The sequence below is a fragment of the Anolis carolinensis genome, chromosome 5 (genome assembly GCF_035594765.1).
Source record: "Anolis carolinensis isolate JA03-04 chromosome 5, rAnoCar3.1.pri, whole genome shotgun sequence".
In the NCBI taxonomy this organism is placed as follows: domain Eukaryota; kingdom Metazoa; phylum Chordata; class Lepidosauria; order Squamata; family Dactyloidae; genus Anolis; species Anolis carolinensis.
The window spans coordinates 78,713,199-78,740,966 of NC_085845.1; the positions used below are offsets into that span (position 1 = coordinate 78,713,199).

Below are 27,768 nucleotides of genomic sequence, written 5' to 3' on the forward strand. Positions count from 1 at the left end.
ATTCAAAAACATGCAAATATGAGTAGATCAATAGGTACTGCTCCGGTGAGAAGGTAGCAGCACTCCATGCAGTCATGCCAGCCACATGACCTAGGAGCCATCTATGGACAATGTTGGCTCTTTGGCTTAGAAATGGAGATGAGCACCACCCCGTAGAGTTGGATTTGACTAGATTCAATGTCAAAGGGAAACTTTTCCCTTTACCTTAAACTACATTAAACTGAAGAGAGCCTTATTGCCTATGGTCAGCAACCATACGCACTTGAACAATAGAGGAATTTTCATCAGGAGCATATTTTTTCATTGTGTGCCTTCAAGTCATGTCTGATGTATGGCAACTCTAAGGCAATCCTGCCACAAGCTTTCTGAGGCTAAAAGTGTGTGACTTGTCCAAGGTTACTTAGGGGGGTTTCATGACCAAGCAAGAATTAAGACATCTTCAATGTCATAGTCCAATGATACCGTGCTGGCTCCTAGGACAAGCTACGGCCTCAAATTTTTTTGGTTCAAAAATCACTTTTATGTAATTGAAAGATACATGAGGTCAATCTTCTTTTGTATGAAGTCACCCTAGGTAAAGGGACTTTGAGATTCAAGTCCTGCCAAATTACTACTGTATTAAGCACAAAGAAAAGTGTGATCACTTTCTCTTTCATTTATTATGATTGTTACCAAACAAACCCTGCTGGAAATGCTGCCCAAAGGTCCTTCACTTTGTCATGCATCTGTTGGGAGGCCAAATTTAGGACTTTATAAATAGCTCAAGATCACCCTGCTTGACTCATAAGTATACTTGGCTGCTTTCTCTGTCTGTAAGTTGAATCTACGCTAGAACATTTCCAGCTAAACTTTGGAAGAGGTATGGGCCTTACGTTTAAACCTTTTAGCTGTAGTACGGTGAGCCCTGGCTGTTTCCAAATGCACACTTTGTACATCATAAATGATAATAACGGCTTGTTGTATGAAGGGAGATGACTTTAGAGAAACATCATTGGCATTTTTAAAGCACTATCATTGAACTGAAAATTAAAATCTTTAAATATTAACCTGAGACCGTTTAAGAATTATATTTCAGTTCATAACTTTATGTGTGTGTAATTCATAGAGAATGTCTCATTGCTAATAAAAACCTCTTTAATTTACTAGAGTTATTAAAAATAAATCAGCTGTTTCTTCTCAAATTTAGAACATATATTATCTGTTTGTTAGTAAAAAGCTGAGTTGCTCTATGGCATAACTGTTGTGCTAAATAATTTGGATGCATGGAAGCATGTGACTGAAACAGATCAATTTGACTTTAGCATGTCATTCAAGAATAGTAAATGTGCATGATGATATTACTGTTATTTCTCCATGTAATGAATGGTCATGCTTTAAACCTTTTCTTACATATTTGTTGATGAAGTTTCTCTTTCTTGGATGCATTTAAATTTTAGTCCAAAGTTTCATAGTCTTGGGCCAGGCTAGATCCAAACCAGGCATGGGACTACCATCTGTGCACACACACATACCCCACAACCTGCCATAACAGACCTCTGGCAACTGATTTCAACTGACCTTGGAGTAGAAGAAGCTTTACCTTTTTTATGCTGTAACAATGAATCCCTATTCTTTCCATATTATTTCTGCATCCAGGTAACACCTAGGAATACACCTACCTTGTTAAGTGAGGTATACCTGTGCCATGGGTGATAGCAAGTAGGTACCAACTACAGTAGAGTCTCACTTATCCAACATTCGCTTATCCAATGTTCTGGATTATCCAACACATTTTTGTAGTCAATGTTTTCAATATATCGTGATGTTTTGGTACTAAATTCGTAAATACAGTAATTACAATATGGCATTACTGTGTATTGAACTACTTTTTCTGTCAAATTTGTTGTATAACATGATGTCTTGATGTTTAATTTGTAAAATCATAAATTAATTTGATGTTTAATAAGCTTTTCCTTAATCACTCCTTATTATCCAACATATTCGCTTATTCAACGTTCTGCCAGCCCGTTTATGTTGAATAAGTGAGACTCTACTGTAATTAGAGAACAAAAAGTTGGGAAAAGCAACCTCAGAACTCATGGAAGAAGTGAAGAAATGTGCCCAGTGCACTTTCCAGTTCTTTGTTAATACAGGTTGAGTATTTGTTATCCAAAACATTTTTTTTCCAGATTTTGAAATATTTGCATATACATAATGAGATGACTTGGAGATAGAACCTCTATGAATTTCAGCCTCACCATGAACCTCATTTATGTTTCCTATGCATCTTACACACAGAGCCTGAGGGTAATTTTATGCACACTACAGTAGATTCTCGCTTATCCATGATAAACAGGCCAGCAGAATTTTGGATAAGCGAAAATGTTGGATAATTAAGGAAAAGTCTATTAAACATCAAATTACATTATGATTTTACAAATTAAGCACCAAAACATCCTGTTTTACAACAGATCGACAAAAAAAGCAGTTCACTACCCTGTAACGTTATGTAGTAATTACATCGCAATGTATTGAAAACATTGACTATTAAAAATTGGCTACAAATAAAGATTTTTTTTTCCATGTCAGGAGCAACTGGAGTTGCTTCTGGAGTGAGAAAATTGGCCGTTTGCAAGGACGTTGCCCAGTGGACACCTGGATGTTTTGATGTTTTACCATCCTTGTGGGAGGCTTCTCTCATGTCCCCGCATGGAGCTGGAGCTGATAGAGGGAGCTCATTTGCACTCTCCCCGGGTGGGATTCAAACCTGGCAGCTTTCAGGTCAGCAACCCAACCTTCAAGTCACGAGGTTTTTATCCCCTAGGCCACCGGAGGCTGTCAAATAAAGATAGAATGCATTAAATGAACTTACAGTTAAAACATTGTCGGAAGTTACATCCGTAAAAAGTTCAGTCCTGTGAAGACTTTTTAAAAATTGTGATCCTTGCCTGCCTAGAGAAACAGCTGTGGATCCGGGTGGGAGGCAAACTTCGTTGGATAATACAGAATGTTGGTTGAGTGAAAGTTGAGTAAGTGAGATTCTACTATATTTTAAAATAAATTTGTACATAAAACAAAGTTTGTATACATTGAACCACCAGGTGTCACTGTCTCAGATATTCAAGAGGACAATTTTGGAGTATTTCGGATACTGAGATCTTAGATAAGGGATGCTCAACTTGTACTTATCGAGCAGGATGATTCTATAATTGTATTTAAATTCAGAAAAATTTCCATCTCCCCAGTCTTTAAAAAGAGGGAAGGGAACAAAAAGAGACTGCAGCAACATCAATTGGATTCTTGATAAAACAGAATCTGTTACTGGTAATTATTTTAATTGCAAAGAAAATGGCTGTTATAGATGTCAAAATGGATTTCTAACTGCTGCTTCAAAAGACAAACATCAAGAATATTTACAGACCATAGTTGCTAAGCAATCTGCTTCTCTTGTCCTCAGAATGACAAACTTTGAGCAATTTGATATGGATTTTTACCAGTCCAACTACACCACAGACAACCAACAACAAGTTTATCCAGAGTCTGGAGACACAGGGCAAGTCCATGGAAGCAAAAAGTAAGTTTTTGAAATGGAAGAATGTCTTGATTTAGTTCCATCCATGTATTTCTTTCATGTTGATAAACCAGGAAAGATGTTGTATGAAGCCACATGGAAGCACAGATTGAGAACCACTGATATAGATGATGATGATGATGATGATGATGATGATGATATACTGTATGATAAAGTTGTTACCATCCACATTTACCCATAATCTTGGTGTCTGGTCTCTGTCTTGGTGCAAATTGGACTGCACCAGTTTACTCTGTTGGGAAATCAAAACTGATGAAATGAGCTACTTATAGTAGGTGGATCTGCATCAGGATATTTTTTTTTTAAAAAATGCATTGAATTGTGTGTATTTTCTGAGCCTAATTAGAATTCCAGAAAATTAAGGTTAACAGTAGAATTAGCACTGTGGTTGGGATTAGAATTAATGTTCAGTTTGATGAATAGTTTCTTATAGTTCCTGAACTCACTGAGAATTGTGTTATTGAAGGCTTTCATGGCCAGGATCACAGGGTTGTTGTATGTTTTCCAGGCTGTTTGGCCATGTTCCAGAAGTATTCTCTCCTGACGTTTCGCCCACATCTATGGCAGGCATCCTCAGAATACAACCATGAAAGTCTTCGACAACACATACATTGTACATTGTATGTGTTTTGGACAAAAATGTACCCAAGTGGTAAAAAGCTGTTGGGACAATTTTTGCCCCAGACGTTTTTTTGGCTGTCAACAATAAACATCAACAACTAAATGGTAAATGACTGAAAGGAGATGATATCACAGAATGCCTATATTTTAGATTTAATTTTCTGAAGATGTTACTCTAGTGGTCCAAAATGTTGGGTCCTGGTGCAGGAGGGCTGATAACTTTAATTTTGGAGAGGCTGATCAAAACTTGCAGCACTGACACAACTTCATGTGTTAAACCTAATAAAACCTCACATATGCATTGCAATTTTCAGGAATGCCTTTTTTTTAACTCCAAGGCAGTACTTCTGTTCTCTCTTAATGTCTCCTTCCTTACAGAGGTTGGACAGCTGCCTTGCCAGAATCGGATGCCTTGGCTCATCCAGAAATGCTTTCATCCCAACAGTACTCAGGGCAGATCTTTCAACCAGCACATGCTTCTGAGTTTCCATCTAATATAACTTATTCTGATAACTTTGATGAAGAACCTCCTTTGTTAGAAGGTATGGAATGAAAGCATTTAATTGAATTTTCACATGTTTTGGCAGCTTGCATGTAAAGGAAAATCTATTTGTATGCATCAAAAATACAGTCATTTTTAGGAATTTTAACTGGTTAATCAAATCCCCATGAGTGTCCACTGAAGTTTATTGATGGAGCCTGATTTATAAATTATTTTGTGTTATGGAACTATTCTTCATGATTCGCTAAAAAAAAGGTTACAACTCCCCCCCCCCCCCCCTGAATTTTTTTCTGGCTATGGCCCTGATTATCAGCATAGTTGTTTATCTGCCCACCTCATAATATAGACAATATTCAGTTATAGTGATTAAGATCCAATTATGTTCTATTGGAGTGTAACGCTTCATGAGCACCATTGCAACACTTAATGTCAGAGGCTACTTTTTAAATACTGGCCTATTTGCAATGCCTTGCTCGCTGGAGTCCTCAGAGCCAAGGCACTATGGAAACCATGACTTGGAAATTCACCAGAATTTTGTTTCTGAACCAAGCAGTAAAGAAATAGGAAATGGTCTCTGGTCGTGTTGCATGCCAGGCTATCTTCTTCTCCTGTTGCTTACCTTCTCCCTCCATTTGTTTATTCCTCACTGCCATTACTTCTGCTTATGCCACTCTGTTTAAGTGACAAATTTGACAAAATGCTCATGTAGCAGTTCACTCTTTGAGCATTTTGATGTTCTTAGCCACTGCATTTTTTGTTTAGCTATACCCTTATAAAATGCATCCTATCACAACACTTTCTAGAAGGGGAAACAGAATTATGTACTTTTAGATTCTTCTTCTTGAGATGCCAAAGAATCTTCAGTGGTTCTCAACCTATGGGTCCCCAGATGTTTTGGCCTACAACTCCCAGAAATCCCAGCCAGTTTACCAGCTGTTAGGATTTCTGAGAGTTGAAGGCCAAAATATCTGGGGACAACCAGGTTGGGAACCACATTTTTATCGTGTCAGAAGCGACTTGAGAACATACTGCAAGTCGCTTCTGATGTGAGAGAATTGGCCATCTACAGAGATGTTGCCCAGGGGATGCCCAGATGTGTTACCATCCTGCTGGGAGGCTTCTCTCATGTCCCTGCAAGCTAAAGCTGAAAGATGGGAGCTTACTCCATCTTGCGTATTTGAACCGCCAACCTTCAGGTCAGCAACCTTCAGGTCAGGCCGCCAACTTTCAGGTCAGTAGTTCAACCAGCACAAGGGTTTAATCCATTGCACCACCGTGGCCTCACAGAACCACTGATTTAGATAGAATATACCCCTTTTGCAGGAAGAAATCATTTTCCCATGCCAAGATCTCTCAATGTCCTTCCCCAATCGCAGTGTCATCCACAAGTTCCATTGCTTGGGTTTTTAAATCAAGACTTTGGTACACCAATTGAATGCAGTGAGGCTGGTTCCTTTAGATAAAACTCCAATGGCAGTTAACAGCTTATTACACAATATTTTCTAATGTCTCAGGATATGATGTTATGCACTAATATTGAAAGCTGCTTTCTCTTAAATGATCAGTCACAAGGCAAGCCATAATACCAGCCAAATCTAGCTTGGATTTGACTCAAACCCTACCTTAAAATCCCATATGCCAAGCTCTAAATAAAATTATTGCACAGACAACATCCTAGCTGAAGCATATTTTTAAAGAAGGAATAGCCAAATCCTAGGATGTCAAATCAAAAAGAAGGGTGGAAACCTATGGTTAATTTGTTGTGTTACATTTGTAATACAAGCACATGTTTATATTTGAAAGAGCAGTTCCACAATTTGCATGGGAAATAAAGGCATTAACTTATTTTTATGGTACATACATCATACACTTTACTACCTCTAGATGACAGCATCACAATAAATTTTGCATTCAGACTTCATAGCATTGCCTTTTCCTCTGTATTTATATTGCATAATCAGATAGCATGTTGAGGTACCTATAATTAATAAACACTTGTTATCATCCTGCTTACATGTCTTGTACTAAATTTCACTTTTGAATTAACATGGTTTATTTTGAAGCAAAGCAAAACTTGAATAACTTCCTGTGAACCATCTCAAATCTATGTTCCTATAACATCAATTATATTAGTTATTTTTAAAGAAACATTACAAACCAGTGTGTGAAATAGCTTGCTTGAGACAGTGGGTAATCATATCGCCCCTTAGCTGGAAGTAAGCCTCCTTGAATTTTGTGGGACTTATTTCTGAGTTAACATGAGTAAGATTGTGCTATTTGAATCTAATTTTGTAACATTATCTATATGTCTTCACATAAAAGACCAATCTTTCAGTCTTACCTCTCTCAATCACATAGGACCCTTTCTCACAGCCCTATATCCCAGAATATCAAGGCAGAAAATCCCACAATATCTGCTTTGAACTGGGTTATCTGAGTCCACACTCAGGTAATGTGGGATTTTCTGCCTTGATATTCTAGGATATAGGGCTGTGTAAAAGGGTCCTAGGGTTCGAATTGCTGCATAGCCATAGAAACTCACTTGTTGACCTAGGGCAAGTCATATGGCCCTTCTACACAGCTCTATAACCCAGAATATCAAGGCAGAAAATTCCACAATATCTGCTTTGAACTGGTTTATTGAGTCCACACTCAGCCATATATTCCAGTTCAAAGCAGAAAATGTGGGATTTTATTCAGTTGTGTGGAAGGGGCCATACTTTTTCAGAAGAAGAGAAAACCAAACTTGTTTTGAACAAATCTTGCAAAGAAAAATGCAATAAGTTGGAAACGTCTTGAAGGCACATAGCAACAACAAATAACTAGTTAAAAATCAATTGAGTTACCAATTAAGCTGGATTTTTTCCTAATGTAATGCGATATTTAATTAAATATATTTTTAATTAAAGTAGCTGATTCAAATCGGCATTTTAGCTTTAACTTAATCCTAGAATAAAATCATCGATTAAATTATTAATGAATTAAATGAGAGACAATTCTAAGAAACTAGCAAACTTAACATTTCCCAGCAGGTTCCTTAGTTAAAGACTCGCTCATCTTGGTGTTGGCAAAACTTTTGTTTTCTATTTGTTAGTGCCACAGAGATGGAGACTTATAAGACTTAAGGAGAAAAAGAGGCTAAAAGGATGACCTTCCAAGCCCCCAAACACGTGTGCACATCCTACCAACCCATCCTGCACATTCCCAACTCCCAGTCAGTCCCACTAAATAAAAAGAATAAAGAAAAGGAAAATCAAAAAGATTCAAAAGAGAAGCCAAGCCAAAAAAATATACTCAGGCCAGGATACCAGATAGGGGAGGAGGAGCCATGATCGGCTGCCACATGGTCCCGTTATGGATGGGAAAATGTGACAGCTGGGCCCTTGCCATTATGGACATTCGGCATAGCCAAAGAAGCCAGATTGGCCGGAGGAAAACAGCTAAAATGGATCCGCGCACAAGCCTACTTCTACGTGACTTCAATATTGCATACTTCCATGCATATTTAGATAATAATTTGCTTGAATAGCCCAGAAAGAACATTAGGCTGAGATGTACCATCTTTCCTCTAGATCAGGCCTGCACAACCTGTGCCCTTCCAGGTGTTTTGGGTTTCACTTCCAGAATTCCAGACCATCGGTCAAACTGACTAGGGCTTCTGGGAGTTGGAGCCCCAAACACATAGAGGGTTGCTGGCTATATAGGCCTGCTCTAGATTCATGATAAAACAACAGAAAAAACAACAACAAAGCATGTGTCAATGCACCAGTCTCTTTACAACTACAGGAGTAAAAAATTTGAAGCCTTCCAAATTGTGTTTCTAGCAGTTGAGACTGGTTTACATCATAGTTCCAGTCTCTATGTATGGTTCTAGAAGCTGGACAGTGAAGAAAGCTCATAGAAAAGGAGCACACACACACACATACATACACACACACACACACACACACACACACACACACACACAGAGTATATATGACTGCCCTTGACAAGTGTTCAGGATCTAGAGCCCTGGCAAAATATGTAACTCAGACTTTAATCTGGTGTGAGCTTTAGAGAACACATATCACCATTGTTTAGGGTTGCCAAGTTGGAATAAGGGAGAGTGCTACTCTCCCTTTAATGATTGTGTAGAAGAAGGTATTTCAGAAGGTATTACTTGTGTGACAAAGGAGCACCAGCTGAAATTACCCTTATGCACAACCATTGAAGGGACAGAACACCTTTCCCTTAGTTACCTAGCATCCCTCCCAATATTATATCAACTTCAGTGACTTTCCGTTTGTTTCCAAGCTCAGTTGAAGGTGCAGGATATCGATATGTGAACAGGTTTAGGGTTAGGCAGTCCACAAGCCTATTTATTTTTATATGAGACTCCCATAAGCCTATATAACACAGTTTTTGTTCCTGGATTATAAATGTCATTTCCTAATTGGTTCTATCATAAAAACATGGTAAAAGTTTATTAAACTGCAAAAACTTTGTTTTTGCACTACATCCTACAGCACTTTTTTTTTTTGATGAATATCTCATAGAGTCTCAACAAATTTAACATAGTTTGTGGCAGCCACAAAAACTAAGTTTCTGGAGTATAACAATTACTTTCAAAGTAAATACAACACATTGAAACAGGAAATAACACGTTCAAAGCAGGATCAGGATATTTTTCATATTTTGTTCCATAGTATAATTGGAGATCCCCGACAGATGGCCTGTTGCATGTTCCACCACAATTTCCCATCTAAAGAAACAGACACAAGGCTTTCTTACTAGTAATTCCTTGCTTGTGGAACTCGCTCCCAAAGTAAGTCCAATTGCATTGTCGTTGCCAGATTGAAAACTGGGAGAGGGTTCCTGTACCTCTAATTGTTATGTAGACAAGGAAATTTCAGTTAGGTGTTGCTTGTCCTCTATAATAATAATAATAATAATAATAATAATAATAATAATAATAATAATAAAAAAACTTTATTTATACCCCGCCACCATCTCCCCAATGACTCGGGGCGGCTAACATGGGGCCATGCCCAGAGCAATACAACATAATAAAATATAGAAACAACATATCATAACACCATTTAAAATACAATAAATAATAATAAACAGAACATCAAGAAATCAAAAAAACAATAAAGCAAGGGCAGGCCGCGTGAACACAGAGATAAAACCCGGAGTGAGAGGGACAGAGGAGTACTCCACTATGGGCAGGGACATTTGGAAGGGGTAATCTAGAGGATAGATGTTCGGAGGGGAGTAATACGGAGATATATGACAGAAATTACTCACCGAAAGCACAACGGAAGAGCCATGTTTTCAATTCTTTCCTAAAAGCTAACAGAGTGGGAGCTTGCCTTATTTCAGTAGGTAGTGAGTTCCACAGTCGGGGGGCCACAGCAGAGAAGGCCCTCTCCCTTGTACTTACAAGGCGAGCCTGGGATATAGGCAATGGTGATAACAGGGCCTCCCCGGATGATCGCAAAGAACGGGCAGGTTTATGGAAGGAGATACGGTCACGGAGGTAGGTGGGTCCCAAACCGTTCAGGGCTTTATAGATGATGGTCTGCACCTTGAATTGGGACCGGAAGATGAACGGCAGCCAGTGGAGCTCCTTAAACAAGGGAGTGGATCTCTCCCTGTAATTTGCCCCTGTTATTAATCTGGCAGCCGAGCGTTGGACCAATTGTAATTTCCGGGCCGTCTTCAAGGGAAGCCCCACGTAGAGTGCATTACAGTAGTCCAGTCTAGAGGTAACTAAGGCATGGACCACCGTGGTCAAGTCAGACTTCACGAGGTATGGTCGCAGTTGGCGCACAAGTTTGAGTTGTGCAAAGGCCCTCCCGGCCACCGCCGACACCTGTGCTTCAAGCGTCAGCGCTGAATCCAGGAGGACCCCCAAACTGCGGACCTGTGGTTTCAGGGGGAGTGCAACCCCGTCCAGCACAGGTTGCCACCCAATACCCTGATCTGCCGCACGACTGACCAGGAGGGCCTCTGTCTTGTCGGGATTGATTCTCAGCTTGTTCCTCCTCATCCAGTCCGCCACAGCGGCCAGGCACTGGTTCAGCATCCGAGGGGCTTCCTTGGAATCAGATGGAAACGAGTAGTGGATTTGCGTGTCATCTGCGTAGAGATGGCAACGCCCTCCAAAACTCCGGATGACCTCTCCCAGCGGTTTCATGTAGATGTTATATAGCATGGGGGATAAGATAGACCCCTGCGGGACCCCACAGGTCAATGGCCAGGGGTCCGAGCAGGTGTCCCCCAGCTTCACCATCTGGGAACGGCCCTCCAGGAAGGACTGGAGCCACTGCAAAACTGTGCCACCGAGCCCCATCCCATCCCTATTAGGAATCAATACCTGCAGAAATCCTACACAGACATTAAGGTTCTATAGCCCTCTGCAGTTCTAATCTTGACAAGCCTAGATTGGCTTCATTCCAACAGAGCTTTCAGTAGACATCCCAGACTAAATTATTTTATATTGCCTTTGCTCCCAAAAACAAAAGTTGGCCTTGGGACTTTTAAACTGCTTGCATTTCAAACTGGCTATCAAAAATATTTTTATTTGTTTTAAATTATGTTTCATTTCTTTTCTAACCCGCTATGCACCACCTTTGCCCCTAGTGGGCTGAGAGGTAATAAAACAACATTTTACTAGACAAATAAAAAAAATAAATCTTCTGATTCATAACTGCTTAATCAATAATTCCCAATTTGGAGTCCAAATTAAGTCTTGGCTGCAATGCGACGGTTATTAGAATAATTTGTTTACCAAGAGCCGGCCGCTTTATTATTTGGGGACTCAAGATACCAGATGAAGTGTTATGCCAATGTTTTCCCTTAGGATAATAAACCATGTTGAAACTGTTTTCTCTTGCAGAGTTAGGGATCAACTTTGATCACATTTGGCAAAAAACATTAACCGTGCTAAATCCAATGAAGCCAGCAGATGGCAGCATTATGAATGAGACAGATTTAACAGGACCCATGATTTTCTGCTTGGCACTAGGAGGAACACTGCTACTGGTAAGGTTCAGTAGAAATCAGACACTGTAATAATAAATACATTTGCCAGTCAGTGATTGTTGAGCTGCCAATAATATAAAGATCTTCTCAGAAGTCATATGAACAGTGGGTCTGTTTTAAAAGCCTCTTTGTAAGCTTCACTGGGATATTCTCTTCTTTGTCTACAGCTTTTCTAGCTGAAATAATCTTGGAATGTAACACAAATGGTTTAATCAGAAACAGCTGGCTTTCAGAAGGAATTTATTTAGATTTAAATGAAATTAGGTGCAACAGATTATGGATCAGGGCTGAGGATAGAAATGAGAGACTCCTGGCAACGGTGCCAACAAAAATGCTCAGGGCACTCAGTCACCATGTGGAAATCACTTTTCCAACATTGGCTCTCATCCACTTTCCTCTTCTGCCTGTTGCCATCATGTGGGATATGGACCTATGGCATGTGACAGGGAAGGCAAGAGAAGTAATGAATAAGGTTCCATTATAGGAAGCAGTCCCTCTTCCAGGCTTAGAGCATGGAAATATTATTTTTGAGAACAAAAATTCCCCAGCCAGCATGACCAACGTCAGTGTTGGCTGTAGGTTTCTTGGATTTGCAATGAAGCAAAACCAGCTGCATTTCCAAACTAGGTGTAGGATTATCAACTGGCCAAGATGAGCGGGGAGTCCAAAATCACACCCTCCAACACGCCAGTTTGGTCAATCTCTGTTATCCATCCACATTTATAGCAGCGTTCAAAATATCTTAGTTTCTCCTTCCCATTACTACTTTATTCTCAACTTCTTCAGTTGCTGCAAACTGACTTCAGAAAGTGGTTTGAGTTCCATTAACTCAACTAGGGGAAATGAAGAGGAGGGGGCAGCATTCAGCTCTTCCCAGGAGGCTTTGGCAAAAGCAAACTGCTGAACTATTTTTGAGCTGTGTTCATCCCCATTAATATATTTTGCTATCTTAGCCGTATTCTGTGGCTCCTTGGCCATATGGGTACTGTTCCATTATCCAGGCGGACTTCAAAAGGGGGCCTAGACAGAGAAGGATAGTCCATTTTATGGGGAGGGGGGAGTTGAAGAAGAAAAACAATTTTCACCATTTTCACTGGTTATCCCCCCCTCCCCCTTCCTATATCATAAAAATGATTGTTTCAACTGCAACATGTGTAGGGGAATAACAAGAAAACAGTGAGAAATGGTTAAACTCCTTCAACTCCCTTTCTCCTGTAAAATAGACTATCCTTCTCTGTCTAGCGCCCCCTTGTGGCCTCCACTCGGATAATAGCACATTACTGCCATATGTGTCCAAGTTTTCATCTGTGAAATGTTGGAAGGGATTGAAAAATATGGCCTATTTTTTCACCTCTGAAATAATTGTTAGGTTGTTGTGTACGTAAACCAGAAAGCCAGGGTTGTTATCAGGATCTTTATTTATTTATTTACTAGAGGCCCCCTGTGCTCCTCCCATGAAATATTTCTATTTAAGAAGGATCCCCCTAACACCAAAAGAGTCTTTCCAGGATTGCAGAATACAGTAGAGTCTCACTTATCCAACATAAACGGGCTGGCAGAACGTTGGATAAGCGAATATGTTGGATAATAAGGAGAGATTAAGAAAAGGCCTATTAAACATCAACATAGGTTATGATTTTACAAATTAAGCACCAAAACATCATGTTATACAACAAATTTGACAGAAAAATAGTTCATCACACATTAATGTAATGTGTAATGTAATGTAATGTGTGATAGGCCCGGGCTGTGGCGCAAGCTGGTGAGCAGCCAGCTGCAGCCAGCTGAGACTAATCACTCTGACCAAGAGGTCATGAGTTCGAGGCCAGCTCGGAGCCTGCCTTTGTCTTTGTCTTTGTTCTATGTCAAGGCATTGAATGTTTGCCTTATATGTGTAATGTGATCCGCCCTGAGTCCCCTTCGGGGTGAGAAGGGCGGAATATAAATACTGTAAATAAAATAAATAAATAATGCTATGTAGTAATTACTGTATTTATGAATTTAGCACCAAAATATCACAATGCATTGAAAACATGGACTACAAAAATGTGTTGGATAATCCAGAACGTTGGATAAGTGAGTGTTGGATAAGTGAGACTCTACTGTACCACTTTTTATATAGCACAGTGCAACCTACACAAGATTGGGAGGTACTGGAAATGGCCTGCCAACTCTTAATCTATGGCCTTTTGTCAATGCTAGTGATGCCATAGTGTCATCTACCACACACGAGGCTGCAGGGGGTCCAGAACAGACTCTACATGATGTCCCCGAGTCACAAACAACAGACTTACAAATGACTCATAGTTAAGAACAAGGGTGAGACAACAGGAAGTGAGAGAAAGCCACACCTAGGAAGGGAAATTCACCCCTGAAAGAGTTGTCATGGGGAAAAGGTATCTCAGCTGAAGCTTTATTCCCAGTCCTTATGGAGCCCCCGGTGGTGCAATGGGTTAAACCCTTGTGCCGGCTGAACTGCTGACCAAAAGGTTGGTGGTTCAAATCTGGGAAGCAGGGTGAGCTCCTGTCTGTTAGCTTCAGCTTCCCATGCGGTGACATGAGAGAAGCCTCCCAAAGGATGGTAGAACATCAGGTCATCCCCTAGGCAATGTCCTTGCTGATGGCCATTTCTCTCACACCAGAAGTGACTTGCAGTTCTCAAGTCTGAATAACGAAAGGTTTGCTGTTGTTGTGTGCTTTCAAGTTGAATCTCTCATGAGACTTTCTGGCACTGAGAGTGTGTGTCTCACCCAAGGTCACCCAATGGGTCCTGATGGCTATGCAGATAATCGAACCCTGGACTTCAGAATTACAGTCTGATGCTCAAATCACCACACCTGCACACCTGCCAAAAATGACATATGTTCAATACACAATTATACATACACTCCATGAGGCTCCAATATGCTTAATGTTTTCCTGATTGTTCTAAAATGAGTTGTTAATGCAAAGAAGGGGAAGACATGTGCTGCAGACTATATGTGTCCCGAGAGTAATTTTCCTGATCCTAGAGCCCAATATGGGTGGAGGGGGGAGGGCCTGCCTCAACACTCTAGGAGCAATCCTACCACATTTCAGAGTCTTTCTGGATCATTTTTGATGCAAAAAAATGCCTTTTCTTCAAGTGGACCCATACATGGAGTATGTTTTTGTGTGTGTGTGTGCCAGGAGCGACTTGAGAAACTGCAAGTCGCTTCTGGCATGAGAGAATTGGCTGTCTGCAAGGACATTACCCAGGGGATGCCCAGATGTTTTGATGTTTTTACCATCCTTGTGGGAAGCTTCTCTTGTGTCCCCACATGGAGCTGGAGCTGATAGAGGGAGCTCATCTGTGCTCTCCCTGAGTTGGATTCAAACCGGCAACCTTCAGGTCAGCAACCCAGCCTTCAAGCCAGCAGTCCTGCCGGCACAAGGGTTTAATCCACTGCATCACCGGGGGCTCCATATGGAGTATGGTGAATGGGGCAAAAATCTGACTTTATATGTTCCCAACATTATTTCCCTTCTCTCCTATTTACTTCCCAGTTCCTTCTTTATTTCACCAAACCATTCTCCTCTATGAAGCAGTATATCAAAGGGAGTTTTCATTTAGCCTCCGTGTTACCTCCCTCTGGCCCTGGCAGCAATTTGTTAATCGGAGATAAAGCTGCTAAGTGTGGCCATGCCGATTAATCAAATACTCTGGGACAAACAAGTTAAAATATTAGGTGATTACTGATGGCATTGCGTTTATGTACGACATCTGTAGAAAATATTGAGGATCAAACCTCCCTGCCCAAATTGAAAATGCTAAACTTATTGAAAACCTTTAATGACTGTAGAAGTAGTTGATAGTAATCTGTTACACTAATGGCATTATGCACCGGCAACATGTCAGCAGCAATCTTGGAAGTGCTGAAAATATGAGTGTTCATAATGGCAGTTGCCCATTCATTTTATTTCAGGCATAACCTTTTGCCTCATAAATTCACGATAGGGTTTGTTTGTGAGCCTGTAATAACAGACATGAAGCATTAATTCCACAGCCTCAGCCATTATCATATAATATCAGTGTGGGATAGTAGTTGGAGTGTTGGGAGATCCACGGTCTTGTTCTTACTGAGCTCATGGGGTGACCTTGGGCATGTCTTGCTTTCTCAGCCTGAGAAATCTGCCTCATTGTTAGGATTGGATGGCGGGGAGGAATGCTTTAAATTCCAACACAATCTCATTGGAGGAGGGAAAAATACAACCATTGTATCTGGTATGTTCCAAGACCTTCCTGTTGACGAAGCTCGGGAAAGTGGAGGCATTCCACAGAATTGCACTGTAGAACTATTGATAGAGAGACCCACAAACATCTCCAAGGATGCGGGAGTAATATTTTAAAAGTTTTTTTGTGTGTCAGGAGTGACTTGAGAAACTGCAAGTCGCTTCTGGTGTGAGAGAATTGGCCGTCTCCAGGGATGTTGCCCAGGGGACGCCCGGATGTTTTGATGTTTTTAAAATTAAACTATGGATATAAAATCTGTGGATACTGTAATTATAGCTATGCATAAATAAACCCTATACATCCTCTACTGGAAAGTAAGTCCTACTGAGTTTAATAGCATTCTTAGGGAGGACCCACAAAAATAAATAACAAATTGATGACATCAAAATATAAAGTTACAGTAATAATGTTGATTTAAAATGTTCATATTGTAAATTGGCCATGAAGCATAAATACATGGAACATGCTATAATATATTTATCTGTACCAAGTTGACAACAACCTGTACTTGTTTCAGTCCATTGATCTCAGCTTTGTGTACCCTGTCAAATAATATTTCCAAAGTTTATGGCCAGAATCCTATATGGGCATCATGCTACCATAAAAATAGTTCAAGCAGTTGCATTTTCTAAAGAGATTGCTAGTGCTGGCAATGATTCTTCAAATACACATCCGGAGAGTCTTATATCTCAGTGTAGACTGGGTAAGTGGGGAGCTGTTTGATCATTATGTAGTGTGCACACTCAGAATGCAACTGTGAGATCTGATGTGTCTACATTTTTAACATTACCCTAGAAGTGTATACAATCTTAGCCAAAGTGGTTGGCTGGGTGGTTGTTTCATTTTTGTTTGTGTTCAAAATAGACATATCAAATATCACCCACAAGGAAGATTTGCTCCCCAAACTTTAGTTCCCATCGAGTTTCTTTTTCTTGATTTATTTCTGCAACCTGTTTTATTTTGTGTGTTGTCGAAGGCTTTCATGGCCAGAATCACTGGCTTGCTGTGAGTTTTCCAGGCTGTATGGCCATGTTCCAGAAGCATTCTTTCATGACATTTCACCCACATCTGTGGCAGGCATTCTCAGAGATTGTGAGATCTGTTGGAAACTAGGTAAGTGGTGTTTATATATCTGTGGAAGGTCTTGGGTGGGAGAAAGAATTCTTGTCTGTTTGAAGCAAGTGTGAATGTTGGCCACCTTGATTAGCATTGAAAAGCCTTGCAGCTTCAAGGTCTGCCTGCTTCCTGCCTGGAGGAAACAACTATCATGTCGGACTACACAAAGAAGCCATAAAAATTCACAAGCATGTGCACAATTTCAACAGAAAGGAGAAAACCATGAAAATGAACAAAATCTGGCACCCAGTATTTAAAAACTCTAAAATCAGGACAGTAAATATAGAATAACATTCAAAAAACAGGAGAATTACCAACAGGAAACAATCAGGATCAGCTAATACATCCCAACAAAGGATTCCCTAGGCAGGAGCAGCCAAGCTTTGAAGCTGAAAGGCTATTCAGTGCTAATCAGGGTGGTCAATTGCAACATTCACACTTTCCTCAAACTGACAATAGTTCTTTCTCTCACCCTAATAATTCTATAGATCTACTAGCTGTGCCCAGCCACGCGTTGCTGTGGCGAAGTCTGGTGGTATGGGAAATAAAGTATTGAGGAATTGGTGGTAGTTAAGGTAAAGGGTCAAGGTTTTCCCCAGACATTAAGTCCAGTCATGTCTGACTCTGGGGGTTGGTGCTCATCTCCATTTCTAAGCCGAAGAGCCGGCGTTGTCCGTAGACTCATCCAAGGTCATGTGGGATGACTGCATGGAGTGGCGTTACCTTCCCGCCGAAGCAGTACCTATTGATACACTCACATTTGCATGTTTTTGAACTTCTGGGTTGGCAAAAGCTGGGGCTAACAGTGGGGGCTCTCTCCGCTCCCCCAATTCAAACCTGCGGCCTTTCAGTCCAGAAGTTCAGCAGCTCAGCGCTTTAACACGCTGCGCCATCAGGGGATATTATTTCCTAAAGGTTGTGAATATACAATATTTCTGATTGGGTTTTTTTTCTGTTGGAGGCAAGTATCAATGCTGCAATTAGGAAAAATGATTAGGATGTAATGGCCTTGCAGCTTTAAAGCCTGGCTGTTTCCTCCCTGAGTGAATTTTTTGTTGGAAGGTGTTAGGTGGCCCTGATTCTTTCCTGTCTGGAATTCCCTTGCTTTCAGAGTGGTGTTCTTTGCGATATTTTATGTGCTTCTCCTGTCTGTGGCCCTGAGAAAACAGAGGATTTGCCAGACTTTGATGATGGGAATACTTTGTTGGGAGGTGTTAGCTGGCCCTGATTGTTTCCTGTGTGGAATTCCCCTGTTTACTTACTGTCCTGGTTTTAGAGATTATATTGTTCTGCATTATTCTATCCCATTAATTATTTCATATTAAAGTAGAATCTCACTTATCCAACATTCACTTATACAATGTTCTGGATTATCCAACGCAGTCTGCCTTTTCATAATCAATGTTTTTGTAGTCAGTATTTTAAATTCACTGTGATATTTTAGTGGTAAATTTGTAAATACAGTACAGTAGACTCCACACTACCATATAATCCACTTCAGTGTGCATTTTATACAGCTGTGAAGAAGGGGCCTCATATAATCCAGTTCTAAGCAGATAATATAAGATTATCAATATACAATAGAGTCTCACTTATCCAACATAAACGGGCTGGCAGAATATTGGATAAGCGAATATGTTGGATAATAAGGAGGCATTAAGGAAAAGCCTATTAAACATCAAATTAGGTTATGATTTTACAAATGAAGCACCAAAATATCATGTTAGACAACAAATTTGGCAGAAAAAGTAGTTCAATACACAGTAATGCTATGTAGTAACTACTGTATTTATGAATTTAGCACCAAAATATCACGATATATTGAAAACATTGACTACAAAAATGCATTGGATAATCCAGAACATTGGATAAGCGAGTGTTGGATAAGTGAGACTCTACTGTAATTACTACATAGCATTACTGCGCATGGAACTACTTTTTCTGTCAAATTTGTTGTATAATATGATGTTTTGGTGCTTAATTTGTATAACGATTACCTAATTTGATGTTTAATTGGCTTTTCCTTAATCCCTTCTTATTATCCAACATATCCACTTATCCTGCCGGCCTGTTTATGTTGTATAAGTGAGAGTCTACTGTTTATTGATAATCTTATATTATCTGCTTAGAACTGGATTATATGAGGCCCCTTCTTCACAGCTGTATAAAATGCACACTGAAGTGGATTATATGGCAGTGTGGAGTCCAGATAATCCAGTGCAAAGCAGATAATATAAGATTATAAATGGGTTATATAGCTGTGTGGAAGGGCCTTGAGTCTACACTGCCATATAATCCAGTGCAAATTAGATAGCCTATGTCTGCTTGTCCCCTAACTGAACCCTGGCTGTCCCTTGGCTTGCTAGGAGTTGGTTGCTAGGAGACGAAGTGGGCAGAGATTAGCCCTCTAAACTGGCAGTAATTGGATAAAAAAAATTATTGCTCTCCCTCTAATTAGGACTTTGTTTTTCTTTTCTTTTTGTTGTATCAACCTGGAGGCATGGATGATGGGTTGTGTTGTCAAATTTCGAGGTTGCGGGGCCTGTACTTTTGTTGTTTTGTGAGTCGCCGTGATGCCATCACTCTTTTATAGATATAGATAAACCTCAATTGCCTATATTCCAACAGACCTCACAACCTCTGCGTATGCCTGCCATAGATGTGGGTGAAACGTCAGGAGAGAATGCTTTTGGAACATGGCCATACAGCCCGGAAATCCCACAGCAACCCAGTGTTTTATTTTGTTTTCATTAAGTTTCAGTTTTGTTAGGCATTTTGTAGTTTCCCGAATAACTACTTTTCCTCATTATTTTGAATAGCATAAAACAACATGTCTATGCATTCAGTATAAATTCAAAAATAATGTTAATAGCATGGATAACATTCTATTACGTATGACTAAATGAGCTGTGCATTTACTTCTATCAGCTCCTACTGTGTTTATACTTCTACTGGCAATAATTAAAATAACCATAATAAGGGGGAATACTTCTTTGTCAGCTCCTCCACAATCAAAACAGTGACTCTGTCCTATTTTTGTTCATCTCCACAGGCAGGAAAAGTTCACTTTGGCTATGTTTATGGCATGAGCGCTATTGGGTGCATAGCGATCCATGCTTTGCTGAACCTGATGAGCCTAGCAAGTGTTTCCTATGGCTGTGTGGCAAGTGTACTAGGTTACTGCCTGCTGCCCATGGTGATCCTATCCTCCTATGCAATATTTTTCTCCCTACAGTAAGTACTGTCACCTGGAATACTGACTGATAAGGAAAGGGGGGTCTTTATATGAGATGTGCTGAAACAGACTGGCAGAAATAACAAGTAAGATGGAAGTGGAGAGTTAAACATACACACATAAACAAACAAACAAACACCGAAGATCTGTTTACTTCTGCATTTTACTTCCCACCTAAATTCAAAAATAATGGTAAATACCTGTTGTCCCTTGTAAGTGTTTATCTCCTGTACATGCTACTTAGAGCAGTGTTTCTCAACCTGGGGTCTCCTAGATGTTTTTGACCCACAACCAGGGCCGGCTCAAGCTATAAGCCATGTAAGCATTTGCGGGTGGTGCAATTCTGCTAGGGGCGCCCAGAGAGGGTTGCAAGGGTGCCTCTTTCTGGCCTCAGCCTGGAAGGGAAGGGGAAGGAGCTGCCTGAATGATTGGCTGTCTGTCATTCAGGTAGCTCCGCCCCTTTCCCTTCCCGTCCCGGTTCCCTTGCCCATGAAGGGACACACACAGAAAGAGGCTCCGCTCCCTCTCTCTCTTTCCCTCCCTTTTTGTGGTGCTCCGGTGGGTGCGTGCTTGCGCTTGTGCTCCTGCCTGTGCCTCTCAGAGTTTGTAAGGTAACTCTTTTATCTATTCTATTCACCTCTACCTTCTACCTTTTATTTTTCAGTGATTGGTTTGGGGAGGGGGGGACGCCAAAATACTGTTTGAATACACTTGAAAATTACCTAGGGCCAGCCCTGCCCACAACCCCCAGAAATCGCAACCAGTTTACCAGTTGTTAGTATTTCTGGGAGTTGAAGGTCAAAAACATCTGGGGATCCCAGGTTGTGAACCCTGGCTGGCAGACTGTCTCTGCATGGGAAGGTTCCTTTTAATTAATATTGCTAGCTAACCAGCAGAGTATGCAATGAAATGTTGCAAAGAATCCCTCACTCCGTCTAGGGAATACAGTGTTCTTGTTTGGGAATACTACCAACTTTATGCTAGAATAGCTTTTAACTTCATAGGATTTTTTCCTCAATCCTTATCCCTGACCTAGGATACCAATGATAAACTTGTAGAGAACCAGACATTTCAGTCCCCTCCCCTTCATCTGTCTTTTATTTTATTTTATTTTTTATCCATGATGCCATCTGCCATTCTATGTCCTTCTAGTATCCTGGTTTTCAACTGCTTTCAACCATAGGCATAAGCCCTATTTATTCAGACTTTAGATGAAATAGATCAGTGTTTCTCAACCTGTGGGTCAGGACCCCGGGGGGGGGCATGAGGGGGGTTTCAGAGGGGTTACCAAAGACTATCAGAAAACACATATTTCTGATGGTCTTAGGAACCCAGATCCTTCCAGTATTTTCTGTTGGTCATGGGGGTTTTGTGTGGGAAGTTTACAATTAGAAAATATTTTTGTCTTTCTTGAATTCAATTTTCAGAGATGCAAAGCATCCACCAAATTTTATTGTTTTATCTTGCAACCAAGTAGGAGCTAGAGATATAGCTCCGGAAATCTGAAGCTAAAAAATTGAAAGTGCCCATGGTTTCTTTTTAAAAAATAGCAGCAGCTGCACATTGTTGTCATTTCCCTCCCTTAAGTGTACTGACTTTATGGTTCACTCCATGTTTCTATTGAGGGGCTAAATCCTATCTATCAGTGACCCAACAGTAAAGGTTTATTGATCCCTTGATATGACAATTTCAGCTTTTACTGAAAGGGCCATTTATTGTATTTTTTCTGCACCAATAAGCATGTCCAATTGATATTAATTGGCTAGTCGTTTTCATTTGAAAACGTAGATAGCCATAACGTTTGATGGCTATTGCCTATTTTAATAAATAGCTGAAGAATATCACTAAAATAATCATAATTTAATCAGAAATGTTTTGAAGCATAACTGTTTTTTCCACTCCTTTGTGGTGCTTTAAAGTTCTATATTTCAAAACATGTGAACACAAACACTATTTCAGTCAGAGATGTGAAACATACAATCCTCTAAATGGGGTTGGACTGCAATTCCCATCATCCTAGTTGGCAGGAGATTGGACTGGAATGCCCTTGTGGTTTCTCCTCCATCCTCCATCCCATGCTGACCAGAAATTATGGGAATCAAAGTTTAACATCACCCAGAAGGCCACATGTTCTTCATGCCTGATCTAACATGATAAAGAATATAAATAGTGCTTTATAGCCACAGTCACAGCTGATGTGTGAAAATGGGGGGGAAAGCAACAAAGGCAAATTGGCATCCGCACCATCTCTGTCTCCTGAGATGGTGGGATTGAAATGGTCCTTTGAACTGCCAACAAATTAAAGACAGGATACAACCTTTAGTGAAAGTATATTAGACTTTTGTGTGTGTTGTGTGATGATTGAATGAAAAGTAATGCCTCCACCTTTGTAACTCCTCAACAGATGGCAGTACTGGAATATGGCAGGTATTGGCTTGTTCAGTAGATGCTCCTCTACAGTTCCATTTGGCAGGAAGCCTTAGCATTGAATGGTTGTGTTGTTAAAGTGTGAAGTATGGAACCCTGTGCAGAAAGTCAGTCAATGTGACTTAAGCAACATGCAGCCATTGTATTCTTGACAGCAGAAGGTGTCACCCTAAAGGAGATTCATCAGAGAATGAAAGCTGTTCATGGTGACTGTGTTGATGTGATTACTGTGCATCATTGGGCAAGTAAGTTTAAAGATGTTGAGGTGGTGGGAACATCTGACTTGCCTGACAAACAAAGAGTTGGATGTCCTGTGACAGCAACCACTGAGTTTCATAAGCAAAAGGTTGACAGATTGATTCAGGATGATTGTCGTATCACTCAGAGAGAAATTTCAAGCATAATCGGCATTTCACAAGAATGTGTGGGTCACATTATTGCTTTGTTTGACTATCAGAAGATCTGTGCACGATGGGTGCTATGAGACACTGGTTGCAGAAACAGTGTCGACTTCTTCTGTGACAGCTTCAGAAAACTTGTCCATCGTTAGCAGAAATGTATCTAACTGTCTGGTGGAAAAGTGAATAGTGGTAGTTAAAGACATTCTAAGGATTATTTCTGCATTTGATTTATTAAAATATTCCCATCCAAACCCAAGTAACAAAGGTGGAGGCATTACTTTTCATTCAACCCTCGTAAGGTGGGTTCAGCACATTTAATGTGCATTGAATCCTCACCGTGAAATAAAGAGACCAGACACAAAATGTGGAGAAATAAATGGGCCATTTATTGACTTAATTAGAAACTGGTAATTGAGCTAATTGACTAGTTGTGGAGGAGAGCACTGCAACATGGGTAATGGTGTGAGGCCAGGTATCTTTTGGGACCACCTGCCAAGCCAACCACTAGGCGAAACCTGACCCTAGGGGCACTCACATTGATGGTTTGCTGTCCCAGCCGGTCATTACTAGAAGGCCATCCCTTAGAACCTCTCCCCTGAATCAGAAAGCCCCATAGGAGAGAGGCAGGCAAACCCCCCAAGGGAAGCCCAAAGGAAGATATTTTGGGGAACCCCCTAAGCCATAGAGCCTACAAAGATAACCCAAAATCCCCCTTCATCCCAGTATGGAGGGATGCCAAGGTATATGCTGATCCAAGCTCTCCCCCCACTTCCTGCCAGTGACACCTATTTATAGGTTGCCCATTTAAATTCCTTACTCCCAGCAGCTTCAATATGGGGAAGGCAAAAAACCCTCCTCTCTGAGGAGTGAAAAAATTCCTACCCAGCGCTACCAGCATAACTCATATTGAACTGAGGGTGGGAGGGTGGGTTGTGCTGCAGGAAAGAGAACGCAGAGAGGAGGGAGCTACCTCCCCTTTGCCAACTACCGGGAACGCCAGCCAGAACCAACTGGTCTTTCACAGGGGGATTCCATTGCTCTCCTTCAGCCCTCCGGTTGGCTCTTTCTGTCCAGAGGTGCGTGATATATATCTCGATATGATGCCACATGAATGTGAATATACATTGTAGTTGTTTTTCTTAATTTGTTTATTTTATGATGCTTATATTTATTATTGATGTATTCTGATTGGCTGTTTATGTGATTTTAATATATTGTAAGCTGCTTTGGGTCCCGTGAGGGAGAACAGTGGGATATAAATAAAGATTTATTTTTTATTATTATTTAAAGTTGAAATTAAAATCCAAAGCACACTTGCCATCCCACTGACCTAAGGCAAGTCTATACTGCAGAATTATGCTGTTTGATGCCACTTTAACTGCCGTGACTCAATGCAGTTGAATCCTGGGAACTGTAGTTTGGTGAGAGGGTAATATTCTTCAGTAGAGGAAACTAAAAGGCCTTGTATGTCAGAGTAATTCTCAGCGTAGCAGCAGTAGTATGTTGTCAATGGACCGCAGAAACGAAGAGACATCAGAAACGATTTTAAAAATATATACAAAGCTTTACTTTACAAGACAAACAGAATTGCAGATGAACACAGGCTTGGCTTTCACTCTAGGCAGACACCAACTCAGAATAGAGCAAGATCTCAACTGACGCAATCAGTAATGTACAAACACACTTGAGTCTGGATACTCCCAAGATTCCAGCTACAAATCAAGGTCAACACAGCTTCTCAGTCATTAACCCTTTACAGACTATAGCATACTCTGGATGATGCAACCTGTATGCAATACATGCCAGACACAAATTTCATTTAAACACTACCAATACACAAATCCCACATTAACATTGTAAATCTACAACTCCCATGATTCCATAACATTGAACCATGGCTGTTAAAATGGTGTCAAACTACATTAATTCTACAGTGTAAATGTATCCATAGACAGCACCAGTGGAGGGTGGCAGTTAGGAAATACTAAGAGGGAATTCATTATACATTCAGACACACACATATCACTATAAATACGAGTATAAATATTATCTGGCTGAAGCCATGCCAGTCAAACTAGAATAAAACCAATATCAATGTTTTTGGTGGGCAAGCATAATTCTACTTTGTGCCATGCAAATATTACATCATGAATTCATTCTTTTTTATCTGCTGCAGGCTTCTGCTTCATGTAGAATGAAAATGCTAAGGTTGTTTGTCATTTGTTCTAACAAATGAGATAGTGGCTTGCTAATTTACTGCTTGCTGCTTAGTCTTTTAAAGCTGCAAATTAGGAGGCTGTTTTTCATCCCAAATGAAAAATGTTTTCCCAGCCCCTTTGTTTGCCTTTGTCTCGTAGCATATTTGGTGCTAGCCCCTGGCTATCATTGCTTCTATGATTGGCAAGAATCTTGAGACGTTTTCATTCTACTCTTGATTAATCCCTGATTTTTACTGTTGATGTTCTTGCAGGGGGACTCTAGGAACTTTGCTAGCCCTGATCATTATTGGATGGTGTAGTCTCTCGGCCTCCAAAATATTCATTTCTGCTTTGGCCATGGAGGGTCAGCAGTTTCTGGTGGCCTACCCTTGTGCTTTACTCTACGGCCTTTTTGCTCTTATGACGGTTTTCTGAGCATCAGCTTTCGACCTGGCCATGTGTAGCGAACTGCAAAGTCAAAGCCACCACCAGATGATCTTTCAAGAAATGTTCCCAGAGTTTTTAATTACTTGGCTTGGAATACATATTTGTTTGGTTTGCAACTATAAATGTATGATAATTTAATTTGTAATTTTATAAAATGTATTTTAATTTAAATGAAATATCACTTTTCTTCAGACAATTTGTAACCAGCTCAGAAGGTCCAATGGTATTTTATACATGGGCGACCAGTCACAGATCTATTAAAATCCAGAATGTTCTAAGTCAAACTATTCCACTTCTTATGTCATGCAGTTGAGTGCTGTGGAGAGTTGTAATCCAACCGATCTTATTGTAGAGATCTGTTCTAAGCCATGGTTGATACCAAAGACAACATTTTCCAGGAGAAAGTATAATAAAGTGCTCAGATTTAGTGCCACCATCATGCACACTCCAAAAGGATGCAGTGTGTGTGTGTGATGTGCCTGCCTGCTAGTCTTCTATTACCTTACGGAGAGCCCATGAATTTCATTGTGTTTTCTCAGGGAAGGAATATTGAGAACTTTATTGCATGAACACTAATGGACTATACTTGTGCCATTACCAATAGCGAATACATACCAGATTGAGTACCATCTATCTTCAGTTGTGCAACTGTGCTGATTTGACAATTTCACACTTTTACATATTCTCATAAACTTGCCTTCCCACTTTACTGCTGTTTCATAATTTTTAAATTATTTTTATTTAGAGCAATTTTGCAATGTCAGCTTTGAAAAACAAACACACAAGGCAAATATAATGATAAAATATTAAATAAATGGAAATGGAGAGCTTTGGAATGGTGAAGGGAGAAGAGGTAAATACCATCTTCTGGCATCACTTTACTGTCGATATGCTAGCACAGTGGCAAAAGGTAGGTAATGGGAACACTGCCAGACTGGGAGCTATTTAAAGGTTTTACCCATCAGTATATCGAGGGATATGATAATCACAGGGATAATCTACCAGACAGGCAGAGTCTTGTACAGGTTATTGTACCATACCAAACTTTATGATGGTCCCACTGCAATGCCAGTTTGACATTTGCAGATGCCTTCAGGATAAATTTAATACAAGTTTATACATTTAAAAAACAACACTCAAGCAATACAAGTTACACAAAAAGTATATTTTTATACATTTATTAAATGGTTTGATAGAATTCAGGGTACAGTTGCTGATAGGTCCTTCAAGAGCAGGCATGGGCAAACTTCGGCCCTTCAGGTGTTTTGGACTTCAACTCTGAGAAATCCCATCCGTCTTGCCAGCTGTTAGGAATTATGGGAGTTGAAATCCAAAACACCTGGAGGCCAAAGTTTGGCCTTGCCTGTTCCAGAGCCTCTAGAGGCTTTGATATTGTGAAACGCTGAAACCATGAAAATATTTTTAAAATAAGGGAAAAAAATCGTATTTCATCCTTGAAGTTTTCTATTGTTCATAAAACCTTTGGGGAGGGGGCTGCATGGCTCAACAACCCCATCAACATCATTATCCATATTTATACCCATCTTTCCCCCAAAAATTGGGACCCAAGACAATTTACAACGACAGTTTAAATAGTAAAGGTAAAGGTTTCCCCTGACGTTAAGTCCAGTCGTGTCCAACTCTGGGGGTTGGTGCTCATCTCCATTTTTAAGATGAAGAGTCAGCGTTGTCCGTAGACACCTCTAAGGTCATATGGCTGGCATGACTGCATGGAGCACCATTACCTTCCCACCGGAGCGGTACCTATTGATCTACTCACATTTGCATGTTTTTGAACTGCTAGGTTGGCAGAAGCTGGAGCTAACAGCGGGTGCTCACTCCGCTCCCTGGATTCGAACCTGCGACCTTTCGGTCTGCAAGTTTAGTAGCTCAGCGTTTTAACACACTGTGCCACTGGGGGCTCCATTTTAAATAGTTAATACCAAAAAGCAAGATTAAAACAGGATTAAAC

At 40.4% G+C, this 27,768-nt stretch overlaps 1 protein-coding gene across 2 annotated transcripts; it reads left to right on the forward strand.

The window, feature by feature from the left end:
- Window positions 1-755: 755 nt before the first annotated feature.
- yipf7 (Yip1 domain family member 7) lies at window positions 756-26,080 on the forward strand. 2 transcript variants are annotated; one of them, XM_008111653.3, is made up of 6 exons: window positions 756-859; window positions 3,437-3,553; window positions 4,571-4,734; window positions 11,575-11,720; window positions 20,141-20,322; window positions 25,622-26,080. In XM_008111653.3, the coding sequence occupies exons 2-6, from the start codon at window positions 3,438-3,440 to the stop codon at window positions 25,782-25,784; spliced, it is 771 nt and encodes a 256-aa protein (XP_008109860.2). In that variant the 5' UTR covers window positions 756-859; window position 3,437; the 3' UTR covers window positions 25,785-26,080. The 2 variants fall into 2 exon arrangements, with proteins under 2 accessions (XP_008109860.2, XP_003221601.2); XM_003221553.4 differs by having other exon boundaries at window positions 774-897.
- The last annotated feature ends 1,688 nt before the right edge of the window (window positions 26,081-27,768 follow it).